Here is a 26,970-nt window from a genome sequence, read left to right as displayed (position 1 = left end):
CTGCTAAAATTGTGTCAGATGGGGCAAAAAAAAAAAAAAAAAAAGGACTCAACGATATGCTATCTACAAGAAACTCATTTCAAGAATAAAGGTCTCTTTGCAACTTCTTTTGTAATTTGCTACTTCAGATTTCCCATCACACTTCTAAGAGAAAGTTAATAGAGTAATGGAATAACTAAGTAATGAATTTTATTATAGATCAACTGTAATCTTGATTAATGTAAGAGCTTTTGGTACACTGTGACATATTTGACCCTAACAATCTTTTGACTTACTTAAGAATAATATTAGTGCTTAAAAATCTAAAGTAAAATTAGCGGGTATTGCGACAATATTTTTGTTGGCAAAGAAAAAAGTTTACCATGATGATAAATCCTGACCACTCCAGAAAAAATTTAAAACAACTGCCATATAGTTTAAATAAGCAATTCAGTGTAAGACATGTTTGCTGTAGGTTCCTTACTAATGGTTTAATTTAACTGAAAAAAAAAAAAATACTAACTCATTTTCATTTTGGGTAATGCAGTGAACCAAGTAACTTGAGATATACTATTTGCTATAAACCCCTAGAAACGCTGAGTTAAAGACAACCATTTTTTAAAAAGTAGGCTTCCCTGGTAGCTCAGCTGGTAAAGAATGGGCCTGCAATGCAGGAGACCCCAGTTCAACTCTTGGATTGGAAAGATCCCCTGGAGAAGGAATAGGCTACCCACTCCAGTAATTTTGAGCTTCCCTGTGGCTCAGACGGTAAAGATTATAGCTGTAATGTGGAAGACCTGGATTCAATCCCTAGGTTGGGGAGATCCCCTGCAGGAGGGCATGGCAACCCATTCTGGTATTCTTGCCCGGAGAATCTCCATGGACAGAGGAGCCTGCTAGGCTACAGTTCATGGGGTGGCAAAGAGTCAGACACAACTGACTGACTAAGCACTACACATGACTAACTTGAAAAGAAAAGATTTCACTTGAGGCCAAAAATAAAGGAAATAAAGGCAAAAAAGGAAAGGGTACGACAGCTGCCTCAAGAGCATAGGGATGTGGGATTTAATACACCTTATAATAACACAAAATAAAAACTTGAAGATGACTTAAGAAACTGAAAAAAAAAAGGTGGGGGGGGGAATGACATTAGTGTAAAAAAAAGTACGTAGATTTGAAGCAGATTTAACACATCTGAAGAGAATTATTTTATTGAACTGAAATATAAATCTGAGTAAATAACACAGAATGGAGCACAAAGAGACAGATGTGAAATATGACAGGTTAAGACACAAGTGGAAAAGAACATAAAGTTCCAGTAAATTTCCAATAGGAATTACAGAAGGAAAAAGAAAAAAAAAAGATTATATGGAAAGACACTGAAGAGATATTGGTTGAAAATGCTCTAGAACTGATGTAAAAACTTTAATTATTTCTTAATGAAAAATTACATACTGAGGAACTGAATTTCAGAAACTAAACATCAAAATTTTATAAGCAACTCACATGATTAAATCTTCTTGTGAAGGCAACTGCATTTGGTGCAGAACTGTATTTTTCTTTTTTATTCCATCCACAACTTGAAAGCTCCTGAAAAATCAAATATAAATTCATGAAAAAGGCCAGTTTTCTTGTTACATTAATGGTTTAAAAGCATTAAAGACAGTCTGTGTACTTTCCCAGAACTGTTTTATTTAATAGGAACATATTTAATAGTATAACCATTCAGGTAAATCACAAAAGCAAATTTTACAAGAAGTGGGCACAATTACTTATCCATATGAACATAGATAATTATAACTATACTCCATATGCAGAATTATATGCTCTTCTTTGAGGAGATTTGAATCCCAAGAGGAAAATCTACAAATAATGAAAGATGAGCATCCCACAACGTAAAGTGAAGCCTACTTGTTGCCAAGTCCCAGTCAATCATTCAGAGCTTCCAATCAATTTTCTAGCAACCTCAATCTTTTGAGCTGAAAGCCAACGACCCCAGGCATTTGAAGAAACCCCTAAAAGGGGCTGTTTGATTCCCCAAAGATCTATCAATAGAATTCAAAGAGCTCAAGAAAGAACTTAGATGTTAAAAAAAAAAAAAAAGAAAATTAAAATTTTGTTTTACACTAACCTCCAACTGAAATGACATTGCTTTTAGTTACATATGTAGGCTACTGACTGTAGAAGAATTGGCAATATATGTGACTTATCACTAATAAAAACACAGATATTTTCATATCACATTACAGTTGGTACAATATCTCAAAAACATCATTTACACTCATCATTGCTTTGAAGTTATAATCTCAGCACCTCTAGATACTTAATATGTTAACAAAGAGGCACATATACAGCCATAGGACAGTTTTTAAAAAATATTTTGATAGGTATATGTTATGAGAACTGATATTCTTGGATTTTAAGTAAGGGTTCAGCTCCAGAAGCTTCAGTTTTCCAAAGGGGTTCAAGCGTCAAAACAGGTTAGGAACCCTGCTGTAATACAACCACCATGGCCAGAAAGAGACATAATCCATAAGAAAGAAGAATTCTGAGGACACTGAGTTAGGGTGGAGAACAAAAGAAAACTGAGAAAAGGGTAAAACCACGTAATTATTCCTTCCAGATAGATATGCTCCCGTTAAATAGAAAAAACAAAGGGGTACAAACAAGAAAGATTCAGATAACCAAATAAAACTCTTGGACTTGAAAAATATAATAAAAGAACTATTAAAATTCAGGAAAGATAAAGGTGATAATACCTTTTAAACAATAAGCTAAATATGGGGGCAAAAACAGTATGTTAATTAGAAGAGTCCACTAGAGTCAACTTCTGGATAATAAAAATAATTTTAAGAGAATACAGAGAGAATAGAGGAAAGTAACTTATTGAAAAAAAATGCTAATTTAAGAAAATGTCTCCTGAATCTAAAGGACAAGAAAAGACCTGTCTAATGTCCATTATAAAAGATTAAAAAAGAAAAAAAAAAAAAACTCAAACCAAGGCCTAGCATCAAAAACCTGTAGCAGACTGGAGACAAAAGAAATAATAAAATCTGTCAATTCAGAAACAGATAACATACAGGAAAAAGGGATCAGAAGGTATCAGGTATTTCAACAGCAGCTCTAGAAGATAGAAGACAACTGAAACAAAGCCTTCAAAATCCTAGAATTCTATACTCAACAAAAGTGTCAATTAAGTATCAAAGTACATCACAGACATTTTCAGAAAGTCTTGGAGAATCTTCCTTTTATGTACCTATTCTCACAGAGCTTGCAGAATATGTCTTCCATCAAAACAAACTAGCAAAGTCAGAAAAAGGGAGAGAAGATCCAGGAAACCACGGAATCAAGACCGAAAGAAAACACTGGAAATTCCCAGATTAAGAGTAAAGGGAGGTTCTGAGACAAAGCTAAGAGCAGACCATAAGAACGATAGTCCAGATGGTAAATAGCAAGGACGGAAACTCCAAGAGAGACATCTCTGAAAGATGAAACACTATCTGGAGTGTTTGAACACAGAGAAAACACACTCACTGCATTCACTTCTGGCAGAAAAATGAGAGCTAAAGGGATTCCCAGGTGGCTCAGTGGTAAAGAACGCTCCTGCCAATGCAGGAGATGCAGGAGACATGGGTTCGAACCCTGGGTTGGGAAGATCCCCTGGAGGAAATGGCAACCCACTCCAGTATTCTTGCCAGGAAAATCCCAAGGACAGAGGAGCCTGGCAGGCTACAATCATGGGATTTCAAAGAGCTGGATACTACTGAGCTTGCACCCCAAAACAGAGAAAGTTAAACTAAGTTATTTAGCTCAAAGAAAACAAAATTTAAGTAAGTAATCATGGATCAACTGTTCTTCAGCTTTCTCTACACTTATAAAGAACAGCTGAGCCGTGATTACCCATTCATGTCAAAATTGTGACATAACTATAAAGAAAAGAGGAGGAAATAAATTGTGCAAATGTGAGAGGAAGAGAAAATAGAGTGAAATCATCTTCCATAGTAGAGAGTCAATAACTCATATCCAAAATTAAAAACTCATAAGCAATAGGCATTTAGATATATTATCTTTCAAACATATATAAAGTCTTCCAAATAAGAAAAGTTAAGAGACCTGGATGGGTGTAGGGCTCAAAGGTGGAGGTTGGAAGGGTGGGAACAACAGGATAGTTATATTTTGCTCTCTTGTGGAAATATTTAGCTTGTTAAGCATGATATATGCATATCTTCAATATAATTTTAAAATTAAATAAAAACAAAAAAGAATGAACTGACTTAGGAAAGACTGAGGAAGTTATGATAGTATTATAACACTTTAAGAAAAAGGCAATGTTCCCTGGAATAGGGTACTATCAATGGATACTGAAAATATCACTTGGTCAAAAACTGGATCCACACAGTGTAAGTTAAGAATGAGGTATCCAGAAGTACTAAAACTCCCGAGTTTCTGGCTTGGGCAATTGAGATGGGGAATACTGAAGAAAGAGACAACAATCGTCACTTTAACACAGTAGGTAAACAGTAAATTTTCTCAAGATATAAAGCACTTTTTTTAAACCTAGAATTTTCAAATTTCAAATTTGAAATTACTGAAGGAAAAGAAAATGACAGAAGCAACTTTACAGTAAAAAGGAATTTGAGTACTTTGTACTCAGCCTAGATATATACTCATTCACATAATCCTCTTGTATAGACACAAAATATTTAGTCGTAGATATTACATTAACATAAATATGACACATGATAACTATATTAAAAACATCAAAATGCTAGAAAACATGTTTGTTCTTCCTAAACATCACAGTATATTTATACAACGATATAAAGATGTCAAGGTTTAGGACAAAATTTCTAGGATTAAATCCATCAACTCTAAATTTGTTTTTAACCAATTAACAAAATTTCCAAATTTATATTAATGCTATAATCAAACTATCTCTATGAAATTGCTATTCAACTTATCTAGCCATTTGACAAGCCATTTTCCTGTCATAAGTAAGGCTACATTATAAATAAAGAATATCCTTGCACCTTTTCTGACATTTCTGATCATTTCCTAAATATACAGTCCTAGAAGAGAAATCACTAGGTCAAAGAGTAGGAACCCTTTCTTTCAAGGTCTTGATATTTGTCAAACTGCCCTTCAGAAATACTGAATCATTTATAAGAGCACTGCTGTTAGTTTCACAACCGTCTTATCAACACTAGGTGTACTTAATTCTCTTTCTATATATTATACCTTAACTTCCCCATCTGTAAGAGTAATTACAGTTGTTAAATAAGTTTGTGAAACAGAAAATCGGGGGGTGGAGAGGGGCAGCAGGGAGGGACCATACGCCACCCAGAACCCACCACCTGAATAAACCTTTGTAAACATCTTCCCTATCTCCTTTATGTGCACATAGAACTACTGACAGTAGCCAATACATCTGTCCTTTTCTGTGTGATCTAATCTTCTGACTCTGTGCTTAAAAAGTTCTTTCTTCCCTAGAACATAGGTCTTAACAGCTGCAATAAAAATAAAAGCTAACCCGAAGGTAGAGATCACTATGTGACAGGCACTATTCTAAGTGCCTTATACATATCAACTCATTTGATTCTATCTTTATCATTACAATTTATTATGACAAGGAACACAAAGGTAGCAGTGGATTATCGCCTTATTTTTTACATTGAAATTTAAAAAATTCTTTTCTGACTCCTCAAAATAAGGGAAGCTAAGAGGTTTTGAAAAATCCATCCAATTTTTGGTGACTTGCAACATCACTAACTTAGTGAAAAAATGCTTTTCCTCTTTAAGAAAACTCTGTTCGAAGCAGGCCTGAAAGAAGGCAGGGGTTGAATGAAACTCCAGTCAAATTACTTGGGAGCAGATGCGTTAAAATTCCATTGGAGCTCTCCATCTTATACATAAAAAACATGAAGAAATAAGGAGGTTCTTTAAGTTTTAAGACAGTACTTTCTGCTTCAGAAAACATTTCCCCTTCGAAACGATGTTACGTTACTAGCTCATCTAATACAACATCAAACAAGGGTAGGGAAGGATAGACAAGAGTAGAGAACAACATGGCGGCTGCCAGGAATTACGGATGGAGGGGAGTGGCGCGGGGCGGGGGGGGGGGGGTGACAGAGCTTCGCGCTGATGGAATGGCTGTGTATCTTGATGGAGGCAGCAGTTAGGCAAATCTGCACAGATGATGAAACGCCACAGGGCTGTACAGACATGTACTGTATAAACATCTATTTCCTGGTTTCAAAACTGTGAATCTATCTTTGGGGACTTCCCTGGTGGTCCAGCGGTTACGACTGTGTTCCCAGCGCAGGGGGCCCTGGATTCCATCCCTAGCTAGGGAAGGAGATCCCGCATGCCTCAACTAAAACATGGTGCAGCTAAACAAAATTTTTTTTAAAGGAAAAGAAAAACAGTTCCCTATCTTAAAATTATCCTTGTAGTATTTTTTTGTAACTTCCTGTGAATCTCTAATTACCTCAAAATAAAAAGTTTATAAAACAACAACAAGAAAAACCCATATAATGGATTATGAAGCAGACACTGGGACTCATTCAGTACTTTCCTCTTAAACCCTGACATGCATTTACAGTTAGCTGACCTTAAAGGAATCTGTCTCGCCTCATCTCTACCTCAACAGCCATTAAATATCTCTATGGAAAAAAACCTGCTTTTCCCTTTGTCTCTGTCTCTTTCTGTCTCAGACCTTACAATCTTTCTCCAAGTGAGACTATACCATCTAAGAAATAAATTCTCCTACCAGCACCATACTGTATTGACAGGTTATCTGCCAGGTCTCAAGTTACTCTATACTAAACCACTTTCCATGAACACCAAAAAGTTAAAGTAAACTTAGTGACTCAAAAGATGTTTTTTCAGGGTTTGACTCATGAATAGGACTGATTCAAGTTGAGTACACTATGTAAATAAGCCTCCATTTCAGCAAAGGCTAAAGGAAATAGAGGAGCCTCAATGCTTAAAATCTGCTCAAATGGATTCAACTTGCAATTTTTAAAACAGGCAGTGAAGAGAAAGCTTCTAGCAGTTAACTCACATATACAAAGGCAATTTCTTAATGGTCACTAAAAGTGAATCAGAGAGAATATTCGTGGGTTCATTTTTAGCCATTAAACAGATTATTTTGAAGACATGTGGGAAGGCAAACACCACAACTGATGACCACCTACCCTATGAAAGAATAACTGAATTTCACGGGAGTCACAGCTTCTCTTATGTCTTGTAGGTTTGTTCTGTAAAGTCAAATTCTTGGTCTAAATTTCATCTTGTAGGTTCCAACACTCTTAAAAGGACTGCTCTAAGGGTGATGTTGTAGGGATACCTATAGATAGAAGAAGAGAAAAGGCCAATATAGACCAGCTGTAGACAAAGACTGAGGGAAAGAAAGAAAAAGCGATGGAATTTGTAAAAGACTGCAAGGGTAGGGGTCCTCACAATGAGAAAATCACTACTGCTGAGGTAGGTATTCCTAGGCTCAAAACCTGGAAGATCTGGAGGGAACTGGTATATCCAGTATATCCATTCAGCCTATATGGCTGTTTAGAAAGAAGTCGCAGCCTGAAATGAAGCACTCACTGCGACTCCTATGCTTCTAATCCACAGAATAAGCTCTGAAACTATATAATTCTAATGTATTATGTTAAATCAAAAATATCACGTCACTTTTCTAACGTACTCACATCCTCTACTTCCCCCAACCTCCCAACCTCCAGTACCTTAATGCTGCCCCTTACAGTGAAGTCAGAGATTAAGGCAGGAGCTATCTTCTGCTACCACTGATGGTGTGATATACCTACTCTCCTCGTCAACAGCTTTCTTCTTCACCTTCCCTAGTTCCCTAAGTCTGACCTTACTATATATTAAGAAAATTTTCAGTGAGAAACAGCAATAAGAACTGACAAAGCAGCTAATCTTACGAGAGTCCAACGAAATATGAGAAGAAAAGTCATGTCTTCTTTGCTTTCTTCAAACCTTCTCCTGTATTTATGGATTTTTATATTATAAGCCTAATGAAAATGATACTTTTCATTAAACAAGGACAGAATTATGATATTCCTGATGTTGGAATTTTGGATGTTGCCAAGATGATAGTCTCTTTGCATACGAAAGAAATTTTGCATAGAGAAAGCTCTTTACCTATATCACCAGAAAGATCACAATTGCAAGTTCTTCAGAAATGTTTTAATAAGATTCAGAATGACCTATATGTACTTTCCCTCATTTAACCAGAATTCTTCCTCAATCTCTAGCGTATCCCAGTTATACAGGAAGGTTTTATCTATCCTTTGTATCTACTGTTTATTGATATAAATCTAAATGACTTATTATACTGTGTTTGTGTATATTATATTGTGTTTATTGATATAATCTAAATGACTTATTATATTGACCTCGTCCTATCACTCCATGGCAAATAAATGGGGCTTACTTTTTTGGGCTCCAAAATCACTGCAGATGGTGACTGCAGCCATGAAATTAAAAGACGCTTACTTCTTGGAAGAAAGTTATGACCAACCTAGATAGCATATTAAAAAGCAGAGACATTACTTTGTCAACAAAGGTGTGTTTAGTCAAGGCTATGGCTTTTCCAGTAGTCATGTATGGATGTGAGAGTTGGACTATAAAGAAAGCTGAGCTCCGAAGAATTGATGCTTTTGAACTGTGGTGTTGGAGAAGACTCTTGAGAGTCCCTTGGACTGCAAGGAGATCCAACCAGTCCATCCTAAAGGAGATCAGTCCTGGGTGTTCATTGGAGGGACTGATGTTGAAGCTGAAACTCCAATACTTTGGCCACCTCATGCGATGAACTGACTCACTTGAAAAGACCTGATGCTGGGAAAGATTGAGGGCAGGAGGAGAAGGGGACGATAGAGGGTGAGATGGTGGGATGGCATCACCAACTCAATGGACATGGGTTTGGGTGGACTCTGGGAGTTGGTGACGGACAGGGAGGCCTGGTGTGCTGTGGTTCATGGGGTCGCAAAGAGTTGGACATGACTGAGCAACTGAACTGAACAGAATAAACAATAAAGCATAGAACTTTCTTCTTTGAATGTAATACACGTCAGAGGACTTTCAGTCAGATCATGTTACTTCATAAACATTTGGGAACCTCTAAGAGAAATAAACATCATTCAATGTAATGACTACAGTACAGATTTCAAGCCCAGCTGCTAATGGAGAGAAAACCTGATTGCAAGAGAGTGTTCTGTCATAACTCATTCTGTGCTGAGTAATGTAATACTCATTTTGAGGAGAAATCCCATCAGTGTAGTGAATATGGCAATGTATTTCTTCAGAAGAAATAAAAGTTTTAGAAAGCGTCCGAGAATTCATAATAGGAAAAAAACAAAAAAATCCTATTAATAAACATGGAAAATTCCTCAGAATACAGTCATTGCTTCCTCAATATGAGAGAACTCACACTGGAGAGAAGCCCTGTAAATGTGTAACAGTCTTCTAAAGGAAAAAAAAAAACAACCCATTCATGATCAGAAGAGAAACCATACTGGGGCAACCTGTGTATATAAGAAATGTGCAAAAACTTTAACAAGAGTTAATGGCACCCCACTCCAGTACTCTTGCCTGGAAAATCCCATAGATGGAGGAGCCTGGTGGGCTGCAGTCCATGGGGTCACTAAGAATCGGATACAACTGAGTGACTTCACTTTCACTTTTCCCTTTCATGCACTGGAGAAAGAAATGGCAACCCACTCCAGTGTTCTTGCCTGGAGAATCCCAGGGACAGGGGAGCGTGGTGGGCTGCCGTCTGTGGGGTCGCACAGAGTCGGACACAACTGAAGTGACTTAGCAGCAGCAGAGCCTCAACTAAATACCAGAAAATTCATTCTAGAAATTAATGAGTGTTTACCTTACGGTAAACTTTTGCCCTTACTGAACGCTGAAGAATTCATACTAAGGAAGGAAATGTTGTGGATTATGGACAGAGAGGAAAAAAACACTTCTGCTTCCATAGAACAACTGTTACTTGATAAAAATTACATTCTTGGACTGGGTAACAGACTTTTGTGAAAATAACTAAACATGGTAAACAATGGGAGATGATATGCTTGCAGGCTGTACAGTGTAAAGCCTTGGAATGGTCACTCAAATTCAAATATCAAATAAGTATCATTCAATCACTATAGACACCCCAGCAGACAAGTTTCTCTCTTGGTGGAATTTATGTTCCATTGAGACCCTTCCCCTGCCCCCGCCACCCCAGTCTCTAAAAACTTGACTTCTGACCACCCCCAACACTTATCATCTCAAGACTTCTGCAGTTTTGGTCAAAATCCTATTCATTACTGATTGAAGCTACACTTAACTGAAGCTCTCACTCTGAAGTCATCACCCAAACTTATTCTACTTTCAGGAATCCTCAAAGACCTAAAGAGTATTTTAAAGGTCAAGTAGTCTAAAATCCCTTGTTTCACTTATCTAAATTTTTTTTTTTTAACAAAGCCTAATGACATGAAATACATCATATCAGTGGCACACTCTATAAATGTCAAAACTGAAACAAAACTGCAAGTCTTCTGGCTCATGGCTTTTATGTTTTGCTACTATTTTTTGGAATTCAAAGGGCTTAAAAATAAATTTTAAAATAAGTGAAATTATATAATTGAGAATTTTCTGAACACCCACAGAAAGAGCTGTGAATGTTGGACCGATTAAAAAAAGAGAAAGCAAAATACGTAACAATTTACCTCTCAAAGTGAAAGTCATTCAGTTGTGGTTGACTCTTTGCGACCCCATGGACTGTCCATGGAATTCTCCAGGCCAGAATACTGGAGTGGGTATCCTTTCCAGGGGATCTTCCTAACCCAGGGATCGAACTGGGGTCTCCTGCATTACAGGTGGATTCTTTACCAACTGAGCTATCAGGGAAGCCCATTTACCCCCCAACTGGCCTAATTTAAAGAATAACTAGAACAAAAAGACAGTGAGCAACTCTGATAGTTAAGAATTGTAAGGATGTATTAACAGAACTACCAGCTTTTGTCCTTCCTTGTAATCAGTGTAACTGCAGTGTCAGCAACCATATATCACTGTGTCTCCCTCCCATGCCTATCACTAAGGAATGGCTACTTATAAGGAGGAAGGGGAGAAGAATGAAAAGCCGAGTTTTGTGTGAGAGTAACCACCATTCACAGAAGCTTCCAAATTTGGCCTTGCTGCTTGGGCCAGGGGGCAAATGAAGATTCTTAGGATTTCTGTAGCACAAGCTATAGGAACATCAGGGCAAGGGATTTCTGTAGCACTAGCTACAGGGACGGAGAAGGCAATGGCACCCCACTCCAGTACTCTTGCCTGGAAAATCCCATGGATGGAGGAGCCTGGTGGGCTGCAGTCCATGGGGTCGCTAAGAGTCGGACACGACGGAGCGACTTCACTTTCACTTTTCACTTTCATGCATTGGAGAAGGACGTGGCAACCCACTCCAGAGTTCTTGCCTGGAGAATCCCAGGGACAGGAGAGCCTGGTGGGCTGGGACACGACTGAAGCGACTTGGCAGCAGCAGCTACAGGGACGTCAGGGCAGTGTCCACATAAAGGAGGATCCACCAGTAAATACAGGTAACAGACTGAGATGAAACCTGTCTCAGGTCCAACAAACAGGCGCTAGGGAACGTTCATACTCTCTGAGCCAATGAGCTGCAGCCCTGTAAAAATACTGCGCTCGTTTAAAAAATGTCCTTCAGCATTGACAGGGAAGCACAGGGAAGCAGAAGGGGAGAAAAGTTATTTGGGAAATGAAATCAACTGGAGATACTAAAGAACAGAGGAAAGAGGACAGAGGGAGAAAAGAATGACTCGCAGGTTTCTGACTGGTACTAAAAATGGATAGACAGATGGTGCAAACCTCAGACAGACAGCTTTAAAACCAGAGCGAACATTTTTTCTGTGTAATTCTATTAAGTAGTTTGGAAAATTATTGAACTTGCCTTTACCATTAAATTCTTTTCATTGGTAAACATGTTTTTCTCCCATTATTCTCTATTATAAAACGAAAAAAACAAAGTGGCAAAATCTGTTCGTTTGTCTTCCTTCACTTTCAAGCCATTTCAAGTGTGATACAAGTTGGAGAAAAACCAGACTGAGCATTAAGTCTGACTCAGATCTGCTTACTTAAAGACCAGATTTCTTCAGCCAGTGTTTTACTGATGACTAAGGATAGTCTCTATATAATAAAAAATAATTTTTGACATCTCAAACATCAGGCTAATAGTTTTCAGAGGGAAACAAAAGGCTTGGAGTTTTTCTTTTTTTTCCTGAGCAATTCTGAGGTAGACAGTGCAGCAGACAGGCAGATAAACAGCTTTATTCTGAGAAAACAACTGGACTTTCTTTCTACAAGTCAAGAACAAGTTTAGGGACAAAAGTTTAAATAAATTCTGCATGATAAAAAAAGACTTGGGAATACAGAATTCCACAAACTGGTAAGAATGGCAATGATCTACTTAGGGAACAGAATTAATGTGAAATATATAAGTTTCAAGTAACTCAGAAATTGCCTCATTTGCAGAAAACTGAGACCTGTGTGGTTCAATCACCAACTTGCAAATCTAATCACTAAACCACATAGCTGGATTCAGAATCGATATTCTTCAAAACTCAAATTTAGAACATTTTATTTCAGAAAATGTGAATAAATCATCACCTGAAATAGTTATATGTGGATATATACACAGAATACTGAGTTTAGACTAAAACAGTTTTAGTGTAACTAACGATCTTTTAAATAGTTTCATTTTATATATTACATATATATATAGTTTTTAAAGCCTTATATAAAATTATAGATACTTGAACATTAGTATAATGGACAGAAACATGAAGATAAATTTATTTGTTCAGTGATAACCACTGTTTTTTCATATCTGAAGTTAAATCTGGATTTAACAAAAATAATTCACTTGGTAGTCAAGTTAATATTCTGACTACATAGTAAGAAAGACTTCATTTTATGCTAATAAATGAGACTAATACATTAGACTGGACAACATCATGACTTAAAAAAATCTTTTGTTGAAGTTATCAACAGCAAGAGTTTTACATAATAAACAAATAATATCTGTACAAACAATATGGAAAACAATTTGGCAGTATTTAATAAACTTAAGGTTGTTAATGTGCTACAACTCAGTTGTTAATGCACCAGAGTATAAACATGGATGCTGGTCAACAATGTTGGACATAAGTAGACAAAAAAGAAAATCACAGGGTACCATACATAAAAACCCTGAAACCTGCAAAAGCAAATATTGTTAAGGGAGAACATACACATAGAAAATCGATAACTAAATGCACAGGAATAATACAGATCAATGATCAATACTGGATAGTGGTTCCTCTGGTGGGAGGAGGGAAGACAGGCGAATATGGAAGGACACAGAGGGCTTCAACAGTACTGGGCTAGGTAGGTACACAGAATTTCATCTTGTTACACTTTACATTTTATTACATGTCTTAAATATCCCAGGATAAATCAGAAGACATTTTTCTGCCAGGTGACAAAGTCCTATTGATGCTGCCAGAGTTAATGTAATCTTGAAGATTATATGAGATGGATACATGACAAGAATATTTTCGTGCTACACTGCTTCTTCCAAGAGTTACTGCTTCAATTTTGGAAAAACAAACAAACAACATTCTCTCATTGGACAAACACTTACTAAACACTGTTCATTTTCTCATTCTAAATACTGAGTTCCTACTACATGCCAGATAAAATAGTAAAAGTGTCTGTCCTAAGTGTCCTCATGTAGCTTAAAACCTAGTGGAAGTAGCAAGCAATAAACATATAAGCCCAGGATTAACATCACTTTACACCGGATCACTCCTTCCTTCTTAAAAATACGTCCTTCACTTGGTTCACTGAATTTCACACTAACCTAGTTTTCCTCCTAAATCACAGGGTGCTGCATCTCAAGTTTCTTTTGCTAGCTCCTCCTCAACACTAAATAGGTTCCTTCTTTTCTCCAAGTATATTCACTCTTGGTAATTTCACCCATGCTTTAAATATCTCTACACTGACAACTCCCAAACTTACATTTCCAGCTTAAACTGGTGGGGGTGGTGGGGGTGGAATATATATATAGAGAGATATAGATATGTAGATACATAAAATACAGTATATATTACCTAACTCAACATTCTCTTTGGCTGTCCAACACACACGTAAAACTAAACATGTCCAAAGCCAAACTCAAGCTCTTCCTTCAAAATCTGCTCCTCTGGCCTTTCTCCACAGACTACACTGCATATTCTGTTCTCTATAAATGGCAGTCCCAGGAGCTATGAACACAATACTAACCATTTTCCATCTCAAAGGCTATGGAGGAAATCAGGTGTCAGGTCAAAAATCTTGCCATCGTCCTTGACTCCTCTTTAGCATACAGTGCCTGACAACTTCTCACCACCGCCTCCCTTCACACCCTGACCCAAGTCACCTTCCTCGCTCACCTGGTCTCCTCGATTCAGTCCTTGGTACCTGCTCCTCCCCACCCCCATGCTTGCTTCCCCACATACCCTGGTCAGTAGTCAGGAAGAGCTACTTAAAACCCAAATCAGAAAATGTCACTCATTTGCTCAAAACCCCTCCATAGCTTCTGATCTTTTTCAGAGTAATGGTTCTCCAGGTCCCGTGCCATCTGGCCCTCTCACCTTCTACTAGACTCCCACACTTACTCACTGAGCTCACTGGCCTTTGCCCTGGGCTTCACACCTCACTCCAGTAATCTTTTCCCTTATGTGAGCATAATAAATAGTTTACAGTGGGCAGATGCATAATAAATGTTAGTCTAATTCTTTTAAAAAAATGTCTTCCTTGATTTTTTCTTGTCTCTAAGATACAACACAGTCACATTATAAAGTCACAAAATAAAGGTATAAGGAAAAGTATTCAGGGCCGTTGTAGACTTGCATATACTACACCAAATACACTCTATTTTGTTCCCAAAAGAACTAAGAAAGAAACTTACGGCACTATTCATCGGCGCTGTTCTGTCTGCCTGGAACACTCTCCCCCCTAAACAGATGCATGGCCTGCTCTCTCATCTCGTTCAGGTCCTTCTCAGATGGCACCTTTGCAGTGAAGCCTTTCTGATCACCCTTGCTAAATCACAGCTCTCACGGCCCTCACGCCCTGTCCTCTTCTGGCTGGCTGACACTTTCCATGACACACTACTAGCTCACTTTACTCAAATGTAAGATGCACAAGGGCAGGAGTTTTGGTCTCTTCACTGCTATAAACCAGCATCTGACATAGAACAGACACTCAGTAAATACTTATTGAACCACAATCCATAAATGTAAAACTGCAACTTAAAAGTCCAGTGAAGTAGTAGGAAGTGCTAGGAGAGCCTGTATGAAGAGAAAAAAGTTCATCTGAGAAAGTCAAACTTGACTTGAGAAGTGAAAGATGATTAGGAGTTAACTAGGATGCACACAGGCTCAGTGGTGAGAGGGGCTAAAAGGCCACTGTAGCTAGACCAGAAAGAGGTAGAAAAGGTGGAAGATGAGGTTGGAGTAGGTAGCAAGAGGCAAAACTTAGAAGAGATTTGTAGACAATATTAGGACAATGTGTCTTTACCTTCAGAGCGACAGGAAGCCACTGAAGCATTCTAAGCAGAAGAATCATGAAAGCAGATTTACATGTTGAAAGATGACCTTGGCTACTGGGTACACAAAGTTTAGAAGGGTCAGGATGGATGTGGACAGATCAGGTAAGAGGGCAATGCAACAATTCAGATGAGTTACCATGGTGTATTTGATTAGGGTATTCAGAGTAGAGGGAGAATGGATAAATAAGAGATTTAGGCAAAAAAAAAAAACAAAAAACAACAGGATCAGTGTTAAATCAGATCAGGAAGTGGGGTCAAGGGAATGGTTAAGGTTCACTTCTAGGAAGTTCACAAGAAATCCCCATTGACTTGAAGGTTATGTCCATACGCGGTCCCTGCTAGATCATCAGTGTTCAACGCCTTGCCACAAATGGCTATGGAGCACCTGCAATGTGGCAAGATGTGCTGTAATTGTACAATATACACTGAGTCTCAGAGTCTTAGCACAGAAAAAAGAGAGTAAAAACCTCAATTTTTATACTGATTACAGGCTGAAGTGATAATATTTTGGATGCTGCAGTTAAATACAATTATTAAAATTAATTTTACTTGTTTCTTTTTATTTTGTAGAAAATGTGAAGTTATATAAATGGTTCACATATTTCTACTGGATGGCACTAATCTCATCTGAAACTTCTATAAATATAGTAATTACAGTTTATTCGAAAGGAAAAAAAAATATGTCTAAAGAGAAGAGGTAGCACTAGTGGTGAAGAACCCACCTGCCAATGCAGGAGACATAGAAGATGTGGGTTCGATCCCTGGGTTGGGAAGATTCCCTGACGGAGGGCACGGCAACCCACTCTTCAGTATCCTTGCCTGGAGAATCCCATGGACAGAGGAGCCTGGCGGGCAACTGTCCATAGGGTTACAAATAGTTACACATGACTAAAGTGCCTGAGCATGCACGAAAAGAGAAGATGACTAAACTTTAGGACAAACCGTTGCACTTTTTATGAAGAACTTAGTTTGCTTTGTTCAAGGATGTGAGGAAATGAATATTTCAGTTACTATTATTTAAACACAAAAGCTATTTTTCTCTGTGTGTCTTCTTTATAGACTAGATTGTTCTGCTTCCTCTGTTGCTAAACTAATGGTTTCAGAGTGCCCTCCATCCACGGTATAGGGAGAAAGGGAAAAATAAAATAAAATTGTAGATATAACAAAGACTCAGAGGTCATTTAGGCCCACGCTTTCATTCTGTAAGTGACAAACTTGAGATATTCAGACATTAAGCGACTTGAAAAACCCAGGACTGTCTATGTCACTGAAGATACAGATGTTTTCTCTAACAGCTATGCTATAGTTGACCTGAAAATACTATAACAAATTCACTATATTTTGTTCTGAAAGAACTAAAAATATATCTGTCTTAAGGTACTGAATATATCAGTATTATCTATTACTTACTTTGGGGATACAAAGTCATATGTATATTCTTACCTGATAAGAGTGGAAAAAGCATCAATTTTTAGAGTCTGAAAACCAGTTCTAATACTAAGCTGTAGTCAGGAACAACTGTCATGCTGTTTTCTCATCAGTAAAATAGACGCTACCATATTCAGGTTGTGACAACGATAGGAACATACATATGCACACAGTGTAATAAACAGCTTACAGTGGGTAGATGTGTAATAGTCTCCTTCTTCTTAATAAAACAAAAAATGCCTTCCTTCTCTCTCTTCTCGCTAAAGTGTCAACACACAGTCATATTATAAAGTTATAAAATTAAGGTACAAGGGAAATGATTACTGAAGTGAGCTGTGAAACCCAGTAGCTTACTCCCATTATCCCATTAAAAAGATTCAAAGCCTCAGGCAGATCATCCAACCTGCCCAAGCTACGCCCCCTTCAGTAAAGTGATGAAGCCAACTCAACCAAAATGACTCAGTCTCATCTATGACTCAACAGTGTATAGCTATGAATGCCACAAGTTTCCAAAGCCTATGAATAACGCCAAAGGCATTAAACATTTAAAAATTAAAATGAAGTGTAATTTTTCATTTCTAAAACTTCTCAATTTGAGATATAATTCACCATTTTGCATATTTAAAGGGAAGTTCTTAAAACTACTCACATCCGGTTGAATGGCTTTAAATACTGGGACATCCATTAGTGTTATCTGACCCTGAAATAAAAAGTAAAAAATTTTTAGAATTTCTTCTTTGGAATGCCATAATATGACATATATCTGAAATTAAAATTATTAGTCTGTACTCAAATCTTTACTAGAAAAAAGTCCCAATTTTATAAGGGCTTAAAAAAATGAAAATTTAGTCCTTACACCATAATATAAAATTATTTCTATTTATCTCATGCCTTTTTATATTTTCCTGTGAGACAAGTAAGGTAAAGTTACAAAATAAACAAATAATTTTAAAAGCTTAAACATGGTTGTACATTGTGTGTGTTAGCTATTCAGTAGTGTTTGACTCTTTTCGACCCTAAGGACTATTGCCCAACAGGCTCCTCTATTCATGGGATTTCCCAGTCAAGAATACTGGAGTGGGTTGCCATTCCCTTCTCCATGGGATCTTCCCGACCCAGGGACTGAACACGAGTCTCCTGTATTGCAGGCAGATTCTTTACCACCTGAGCCACTAAGGAAGCCAAATACATACACTAAATCAAAATAAAAAACAAAAATTGGATCTACTGGTTTATAAAGCAGTGGTGTTGCTGTGACTATTAAATCATATCTACTCAAACAGTAATATAAAATGTGATAATCATACAAGGGTATTTTTTCCCAATTTACAGAAAGTAACTCTACACTAGCGGCAACTCATATTCAAAGTCTTCACATGGATTATGGACCTATCTCTCTTGTGACTATAGATATAAAACAAAATCTAGCAATATACTAAAGTTTATTCCTGGAATGTAAGAGTAGTTCAATATCAGGAAATCAGTATATTCTGCTAACAAGCTAAAGGAAAAAGATAACATAAATAAATGAACACTTGTCGGTTAAGAATTATGTTTTTCTAAGTATCCTTCATGACAATGCAATAATGCCTTCAACTTTAATTTTTTAATTTACGTAAAAGTACTTCTTTCCTACCTATGTCAGTAAAGTACATTTAGCTTGAGGAGGAGGTGTAGGTAGAGACGAAAGCAATTATCATAAAGGTAAATACTTACTATTACTTCTCAAGTTGATAGTGTAACCTAGAAAGCTTCTCTAAAAGTATCGGTGGATTTTTTTCCACCTTCCCCATTTCATTCCTCTGCTTGCTCCATTGTTGTGCTACTCTCCTCACTGATTCCCAGATCCAGTTTTGCTTTTTTTTTTTAAACATCTCTGTTGGGCCTACAAATTCTAATTGAATAGTACCCATATGCAAATTATGTGCAAAAACTGGAGAACGAGAGGTGGAAGACTTACCGCATATTCTTCTGGTGTAACCTTAAGGACATCAAATACCACAGCATCAAAACTTTTCTTCAACTCAGAACCTTTGTCACTTAATGATTCAGAACTGCTACTTTTCTGTTAAATTAAAAAAAAAATGAAGCCACTGAAAAACTGTCTTGCAGTCAATATCATGGAAAGTAGACTGGCTTTAAAACTGAGGAAGCTAAGAAAACTGAGTTAACAAATTCTAGAAAAGTTAGTTGGAACAGACTGCTTAGTTGGAAGAGCACTAGAAAAAGGGTTGGGCAATGTAAAATTTAACCTTAGTCAGTCAATTCAGTCTCTCAGTTCTGTCCTGCTCTTTGCGACCCCATGGACTGTACCACGCCAGGCTTCCCTGTCCATCATCAACTCCCAGAGCTTGCTCAAACTCATGTCCATTGAGTTGGTGATGCCATCCAACCACCTCATCCTGTGTTGTTCCCTTCTCCTCCTGCCTTCAATCTTTCACAGCATCCGGGTCTTTTCAAATGAGTCAGTTCCTAAATTTAACCTCAACTTTAGAGTTTTATGTTTGCGAGTAAGTCATTTTCCTATACGTCAGTTTCCTCACCTGAACCTCCTATCATTTCCAATAGAAATGAAAGATTTTAACAAGTTCAATGATTTTCAAATGAGATTTTTAAAAAAGGCGGGGGGAGGGGAGGATATACTCATCTATAATTTTTAAAACTGTTTATTAAGAAAAAGATAAATTATTTTCCCAACATAACAGGAGAACATTTAAAATTCCATTAACTAAGTAACCCAGTCTTATCTGTCAAGTGAATGTCTGTCTGTGATAGTACAATTGATACTGCCCTTCCTATTACAGTACATATTTAAGTGTTTTCTGCTTTAAGGTTACTGCTTAATTTTAATTTGCTGTTGCCATATGTAGAACAGAAGGTGGCTTTTGGCTCTGAAGACCTTATTTCTGTTAAATTTCCACTTCATCTGTACAACAAAATAAATATGCATTTTGCAAATCCTTGACTGAAATCAAAGAAAAGGCACTGTAAGAACATTCAGATCACGTTCTGTTAAATGGTGGTAGAATATCAGGCTACAGTCAATGGCACAAAAAATTAACCAAAGTTTCAATTACAGAGGTATAATATGTATGTCAGACTAACAGCTATTATACATCAGTTTTGAGCACTTGTCATTATGTTTCATTTTTACTTTTTCCTTCCCTTTCAGTTCAGTTCAGTTGCTCAGTCCTGTCAGACTCTGCTACCCTTTCAGTAGCAACTAAATATCGAAATCATTACAAAGGAAGGGATCTCTCATTAATTTTGAGAAATTCTGCACCATTATTACTTAAAATACTTCTTCTGCTCCTTCTTCTTTCTCCTCCTCTGATGTTCCATTATGTGCACACGACACCTTTGTCACTGGCCCCACCATTCTTGAATATTGAGTTCCGTTTTCCTCATTCGATTTTTCTCATTGCACTTCAGCTTGGGAAGAGTCTACTGACATGTCTTCAGGTTCACTGATGTCTTCCCTTAGGTGTCTGCTGGTCATCAGTCTACTGGTGAGTCAATCAAAGTCATCTTCATTTCTGGTACAACGTTTTTGATTTCCAGCATTTCCTTTTGATTCTTAGAGTTTCAATATTCCTGCTTATATTACCCATCTATTCCTGCATGTTGTCCATTTTTTTCCATTAGAGCTCTTAACATTACTAATCATAGTTATTTTAATTCCCAGCCTGTTAATTCCAAAATCTCTTGCCATATCTAGAGTTTCTTACTGCATTGTTTGCTTTGCTTCTTCAATCTAAGTTTTTCTGGTTACCTTTCAGCATGTCTTAATATTTGTTGAAAGTCAGATGTGACTTAGTAGGTAACAGAAACTGAGGTAAACAGGCCTTTAATGTAAGAGTTTATGTTTATTTAGATAGGAGTTACTGTTTGTTGTGGCTAGAGGTGTCTTCACTTTCCTGTAGTGTCCTTGTTTTTGTCTCTGGGTTTCCCTAGAAACTCCTTATATAACATATGTGCCTTGCAGTTTTTTAGGCTGTGATCCTTTATTATCACACAGGACCCCTGCTGATGTGGTGTTAAGGTATGGGCAGTAGGAAGAGGAGATATGTTCCACCGCCCTGCAGTCTGTTACTTTGGTGAGGCTGTGCACTTGGGCTGTGACCTTAGGTGATTCTCAGTACCCCAGACTCCCCTTAGAAAGTAAGACAGGAAGGCTGGAGGGCTCAGAATTGGGTGTTTCTCTTTCCCCAGGTAGGTTAGGATCTGGTAAAGTCTCCCCTGAGGACAGGTGGAGAAAAGAACATGCTGGGCATATTTCAGGATGATTACTTCCCCCTAGTATATTTCAAAATGGTTACTTCCCCTCCTCCAGCTGGAAGTATGAGGGATTTTTCTATGATCTTCACTGTGAAAATTTGGTGGAGCTCCTGGAGGTAAATTCACAAAAGTGGGGTGGGAGGCCTAAAACTAAGCTCCCAGGAGATGTTAACTCTCAAGCTAGTCCACACAGAGCCTCTAGCAGCTTGTCAACTACAGTAAGTGTTCCTGCCTTTTCCCGACTCCAGCAATTTCTGCTCTTGGTAAACAGTGATTCTCTCTATTTGCTTCTCTCTCCAGTTCTCAGGGCACCACTTGTCAATTTGCTCTGTGACATCAGTTCTCCAACAGAGAACTGGGGTTTTCAGATTGTCCAGCTTTTTTCAAGCTGTGAGGACAGGAGTCATGAATTCCAAGCTCTTTATGTGTCTGAGCAGAAACCCAAAGTCTCATAAATGGATTTCACATATTTATCTTATTCCATGTGTTTGCTCTCTGTAACTATGACTAGCTTTCAATATGTCAACAATGTTATTTTATAACAATGTTATTTTATATTCCAAGACTAACACAGAAATTTATTCATGTCAATAATTCAAACAGACATCAGTTAAAGAGTATATACTAATCCAGTAACTACCAAATAATAAATATATTCTGTCAGGTAAAGACACCCATTTTAAATATAACTTGGCAATTTTCCCCAAGTTTCTAACTCATTCAAAAGAAGTGAGCAGATCATAGTGGCAATCTTGCTGCTGCTAAGTCACTTCAGTTGTGTCCGGCTCTGTGCGACCCCACAGACGGCAGCCCAAAAGGCTCCCCCATCCCTGGGATTCTCCAGGCAAGAACACTGAAGTGGGTTGCCCTTTCCTTCTCCAATGCATGAAAGTGAAAAGTGAAAGTGAAGTCGCTCAGTCGTGTCCAACCCTCAGCGACCCCATGGACTGCAGCCTTCCAGGCTCCTCCATCCACAGGATTTTCCAGGCAAGAGTACTGGAATGGGTGCCATTATCTTAATGCTTATCTTATCAACACGAATAATCATTTTCCTTTCCTTCTTACAAACCATTAGCAGGGGCTTAAAAATTATGAGTGATGTGTTTCTACCTGCTTCCCCACTGGCAACAAACAGGCTGGTATTGATAAGAAGCTAAGCAGTACTGAGACATAATGTACACTAAGTTCACAGTAGTCATTCTTTATCCATTGAAAGGCTAAATAACTACTGACACTTCTAAATGTGTGAAAAAAGTTCACCACCCCTCTACTGATACCAGACGCTTAAGCACAGGTTAGGTCTAAAAGGTAGATAGAAGGGTAAGGGTGCCGCATTTCTGAGAAGCTTGCATTTTGATATGTTAATACATCTTTATTTTAGGAGAAAGTAGAAAAATATGTATTTTTAATTTTATTTTCTTGACATAGCAGGAAGACAATTTAAAAGGCAGACTTTCTACCCTCACTTCTCACATACTGAATTATACTACTCTGAGGTCTCATGGAATTCACCTACTTTTAGAAAAGCCAACATAATTTTTTATACAAGTGAAATGATCTGTTTTATTTAACAAATAATTCTGTACTGTTTCCTATAATATTATCTCATATATTTCAGGACACAAAGTCATAAATATACCATCATATACCCACATACATTTAACAAAGTTAAGAAATATGATTATAAAGATACCAATATAGACATATTTATAAATATATTTAATCCATGCCTCAAGGAGAAATAAAAGCTATATACAAATTTATGGAAAAAATGATTAAAAAATTTTTTTTAAGTAATAGCTTCAGAAAGAAGAAAGCTCCTGTTTAGGGAATCAGAAGAAAACTTTCATGAAAGTATAGCATTTAAAATAGAAAAAGCTGAGGGTTTAAACATCAGCAAGATGTAGTATTCTTTCATTAGAATACAAATTTCAAGTAGAGAATCAGTGGCAGTTAAATCCATTAGAAAGAAAATTCAAGCCCATTTTGAGAAAAGTCCTAAATGCAGGGCTGAATGTCATGGGTATTTAGTTAGTAGGTAAAACGAGGAACCACAGACAGTTTGGGAATACAATAAAGTATAACAACTGTATTTTAAGAATATTAAAATTGAGTTATAGTCAAATGGACCAAAAACAGCAGAGAACAGAAGTGCAAGATCAAAATAAAAGGCCTCTACAATATTTTAGACAAGAAATAATAACTGACCAAACCAAGATGCTTCTAGTAGAAACAAGGAGAACAGGACTGGCTCTCAGAGATAAGCTGTGGTGGCCAGGCTCTAAGCCAGCTGCCAGGCATTCTGTCTCTTGGTGGTCACTGGCCTGTGTGATCCTCTCCACTAGAGTGTGGGCAGAACCCAAGATGTTACTCGATGATTACGTTACAGAGGATTCCAACTTATGTTCTGCTCGTGGACTCTCCCTGTTGTGATGTGAAAATGGTTGTGCTGAGCAAAGGAGAAGCAGGTTAATGCAAAATCTATAGAACTGAACTTAGATGCTAAGGAAATAGTGATGTTACTGATGGAAGTTACTGATGGAAGTCAGAGAAGGGGAGTGAGCTATTTTTTTTTTTACAAGTAGTACAGCAAAAGAGAAACAAGTAAACTGATTTTGTTCATATTATAAGTAAAATGCCTGGTCCATCATAAATGCTTAATAAAATTTGTAACAGAAGCCAGAGCTAAAAAATATGGAAATAATCTACATAGGAAAAATAATTGAAACTGCTGACTGAGAATATTCTAACAACAGCACGGCCTACGTAAATTGGCTTGGGCAAAATGAAGCTGAAATTACCAAGGAACTCTGAAGTCAAGGGGTAAAAGCATCAAACATTATTTTCTCATCCTCTATGGTAAGGATGAAATAAAGGGGAAATACAGAAGCTAGATGCTGAAAGTATTAAGGAAAGCAGGCAAGTACCCTAGATCTACAGACAAAGCAAAAAAAGGGGGGGGGCGTGCAGCAAAAATAAAATCATAATCCATTAACCAGAGATGAGCATCTAGTTCAGTCTTCATCTCCATCTCCAACAGTGTGAGCTACATCACCAGAAGAGCCCTTTCAGCACTGCAGCCTAACGGTTCTCCAGGCTCCTTCAGCAGGCTTGGAACCAAGGGATCTGAGTGTCAACATGGCCATTCTTTGCCCCACTTGTTCTACTGCCCTCAAGGTTCATATAATGTGAAAATGCCTTAAGAAGAAATCTGATGCATCCTTCAAAACTAAAACTAAAAAAGAGTTTTAAGTAATCATTATCTGTCAATTATATTAAGTAGGTAGGGATTAACTCCTAAAATGTATAATGAATACATGGATGGTACAATTAAAATAGCATTTAAAAAAACTGAAAAGCCTGTAACCCTTTTCTCAAGCTATGATTTAAAATCTGTAACCAACCATAATGCTTAAAAAAAAAATTAGAATGCCAGGTAAGAAATTTTACAACTAAACTTCTTAAATGTCTTACCTCAGAAGCAGTCGCAGCAATATTAACATTGCTTGCCTGCCCGTTCATTAGGTCCATGCTTCCCACAACATCAGTCCCTGACGCTATTTAGTAGCAACAGAAGGCTGACTGCTTCACGTCCAAGGCCACAAATACATTATTATTCCTGCAAAAAAAATTAACAGAAAACTTTAACAGTGCATCTTATTGGAAGTTTAAGAAAACAAATCCATACCTCTCATCATGCCCCCACATAAAATACTTCCAGTTTACCAAATTCTGTTTTTCATTTCAGTTAAATCAGTAAATCCAGTCTGAGGACAATCCTATTATGCTACTTTCAACACATATGTTCAATACATGCTACTGTTATGTTCTTTATTTGCAAAACAAACATATAACTTTTCATTTATTGTTAGAAAAAAAATTTAAGTGTTTGCTTTAAGAAAATAAAAAGTGTAAAAAAAATCTTGCAAAGTAACACATGGCCTAACAAAATAATGTCTTAGAGATCTAAATGACATCCCTAAATCAACCATAATGAGTAAGTTTAGCATTGCTGAAAGTCTACAGTTACAAAGTTTATAAGTTGATAGTTGACAAAGATATCATAAATAATTAAAAACAAATTATTATTTATAAAGATATCACATGTTATAAAAATAACACAATATATGATATATATATTTATTTGCATAGGGCTTTAAAGCTTATTGAATAGTCTCAATCCATTATCTCACTGATCTTCACAATGACGATAAGGCTAATTAAGGAGGATTTCATTATACTCATAACACAGACACTGTCTCTGAGGACACAGGCTGGTAAATGAGGAGTCAAGAATAAAATTCAAGCCATCTGAAATTCTTGTCAAATATTTTTTCCACATTACCATATTTTTTCTACTTTACTTAAACTCAAAATGTTTACTTGTGATTCTAATCCCTTGCCACAAAGAAACTGCCTCCTAGATGGGTATATTGGTAACTATCTATCTCGGAGGCAATTTCTTCCTCTAAACAGAGTAAGGCCCTTTTCAAACTTTAAATTTCTATGATATTTTCCAGAAGAGAAATGATAAGTATCTATCAATTAGGTATTTAAAACTGTATCTATTTTTACTGAAGTATAATTGACTTACATTATTAGTTTCAGCTATATAACATAGGGATTTGATATTTTTACACATTACAATGACCATCACAATAAGGCTCGTAACCATCTGTCACCACACAGAGTTGTTAACAATATTACTGACTACATTCCCTATGCTGTACATTATAAAATTATACCCACTTAACCAGAGCTTGAAATACTAATTCGCTTGAAATGCTAAGTTTCCTCTCTCTGGAAAAGCAATGTATGGCAGTGATTTAGAAGCACAAACTACAGGACAGAACTGCCTAAGTTTAAACCCAGTGAACTGTTTACCTTTTCTGTGCCCAATCTCCTTACCTATAAAACAGAGACAGAAGTACCTACTTCACAGAGTGGTGATGAGAGATTAATACATGCAAAGCACCTAAAACAGTGCTGACACACGTGAAGAGTGCTGTTATAATAATGCACGTTCTGCCTACTCGCTACTGAATCCACACGAAGCTTAAATTCAAGAGAATCTTCTAATTAAAAAAAAAAAATCTTAGGAATATTCCTCCGACAAAACACTTGTTGGTGGGCATCAGCAATATCCTGATGGCAGAAACAATGAATGAGAATGCCTAAACTATGTTTCCCAGATGTAGCAAAAACACGCTGCTGGTTTCCAAATGCTTAAAAATTTTTACTAATGGTGGCAGACTTTAGTCACATCCTAAATTTATCTTCATTTCTTCAGATATATCCTAACTACCTGCTACGCGCAAAACACTGTGATAGAATTTTTTTAATTACAAATATATTAGGAACAATGATTTTTAAAATAATCATTTGGAAAACCAATGTGAAAAGGAACAGAGCACATAAATACTTTAATGTACTCCAATCTACAGTATTTCATTTTATAAACTTTGTTTATTCTTAAGAATCTTACTAAGAATCATTTATATTTATGCTACTATGCAAAATGAACTTGATAATTCAAATTCTTTCTGAAGGCAATATTCAGTTTACAATGAAATGTTTTCAAACAATTTTAACTTCATTCCACATTCTGCACCTGATTAATTTAGATACCA

The 26,970-nt window shown here is 37.0% G+C and overlaps 1 protein-coding gene and 1 long non-coding RNA gene across 6 annotated transcripts in view; both read right to left on the bottom strand.

The window, feature by feature from the left end:
• The window catches only part of RALGPS2 (Ral GEF with PH domain and SH3 binding motif 2), a 159,525-nt gene that overhangs the window by 93,507 nt on the left and 39,048 nt on the right, over positions 1 to 26,970 (bottom strand). For all 5 annotated transcript variants that reach the window (XM_042229400.1, XM_060396637.1, XM_015099335.3 and 2 more), the window contains 4 exons: positions 24,815 to 24,959; positions 19,023 to 19,127; positions 17,712 to 17,762; positions 1,486 to 1,569 (listed from right to left, as the gene is read on the bottom strand). In XM_042229400.1, coding sequence (XP_042085334.1) covers positions 1,486 to 1,569; positions 17,712 to 17,762; positions 19,023 to 19,127; positions 24,815 to 24,871 — 297 coding nt within the window. In that variant the 5' untranslated portion in view covers positions 24,872 to 24,959. The remainder of the gene's footprint in view (positions 1 to 1,485; positions 1,570 to 17,711; positions 17,763 to 19,022; positions 19,128 to 24,814; positions 24,960 to 26,970) is intronic.
• On the bottom strand, positions 12,266 to 17,689 carry LOC132657521 (uncharacterized). The gene is made up of 2 exons (XR_009595858.1): positions 16,357 to 17,689; positions 12,266 to 16,019 (listed from the first exon to the last, which is right to left on the bottom strand). It is a non-coding gene; the product is annotated as an uncharacterized LOC132657521 (long non-coding RNA).

Source organism: Ovis aries, chromosome 12, assembly GCF_016772045.2.
Source record: "Ovis aries strain OAR_USU_Benz2616 breed Rambouillet chromosome 12, ARS-UI_Ramb_v3.0, whole genome shotgun sequence".
Taxonomy (NCBI): domain Eukaryota; kingdom Metazoa; phylum Chordata; class Mammalia; order Artiodactyla; family Bovidae; genus Ovis; species Ovis aries.
The sequence above is the reverse complement of the archived record's forward strand: the minus strand, read 5'-3'. Positions and strand labels throughout refer to the sequence as shown.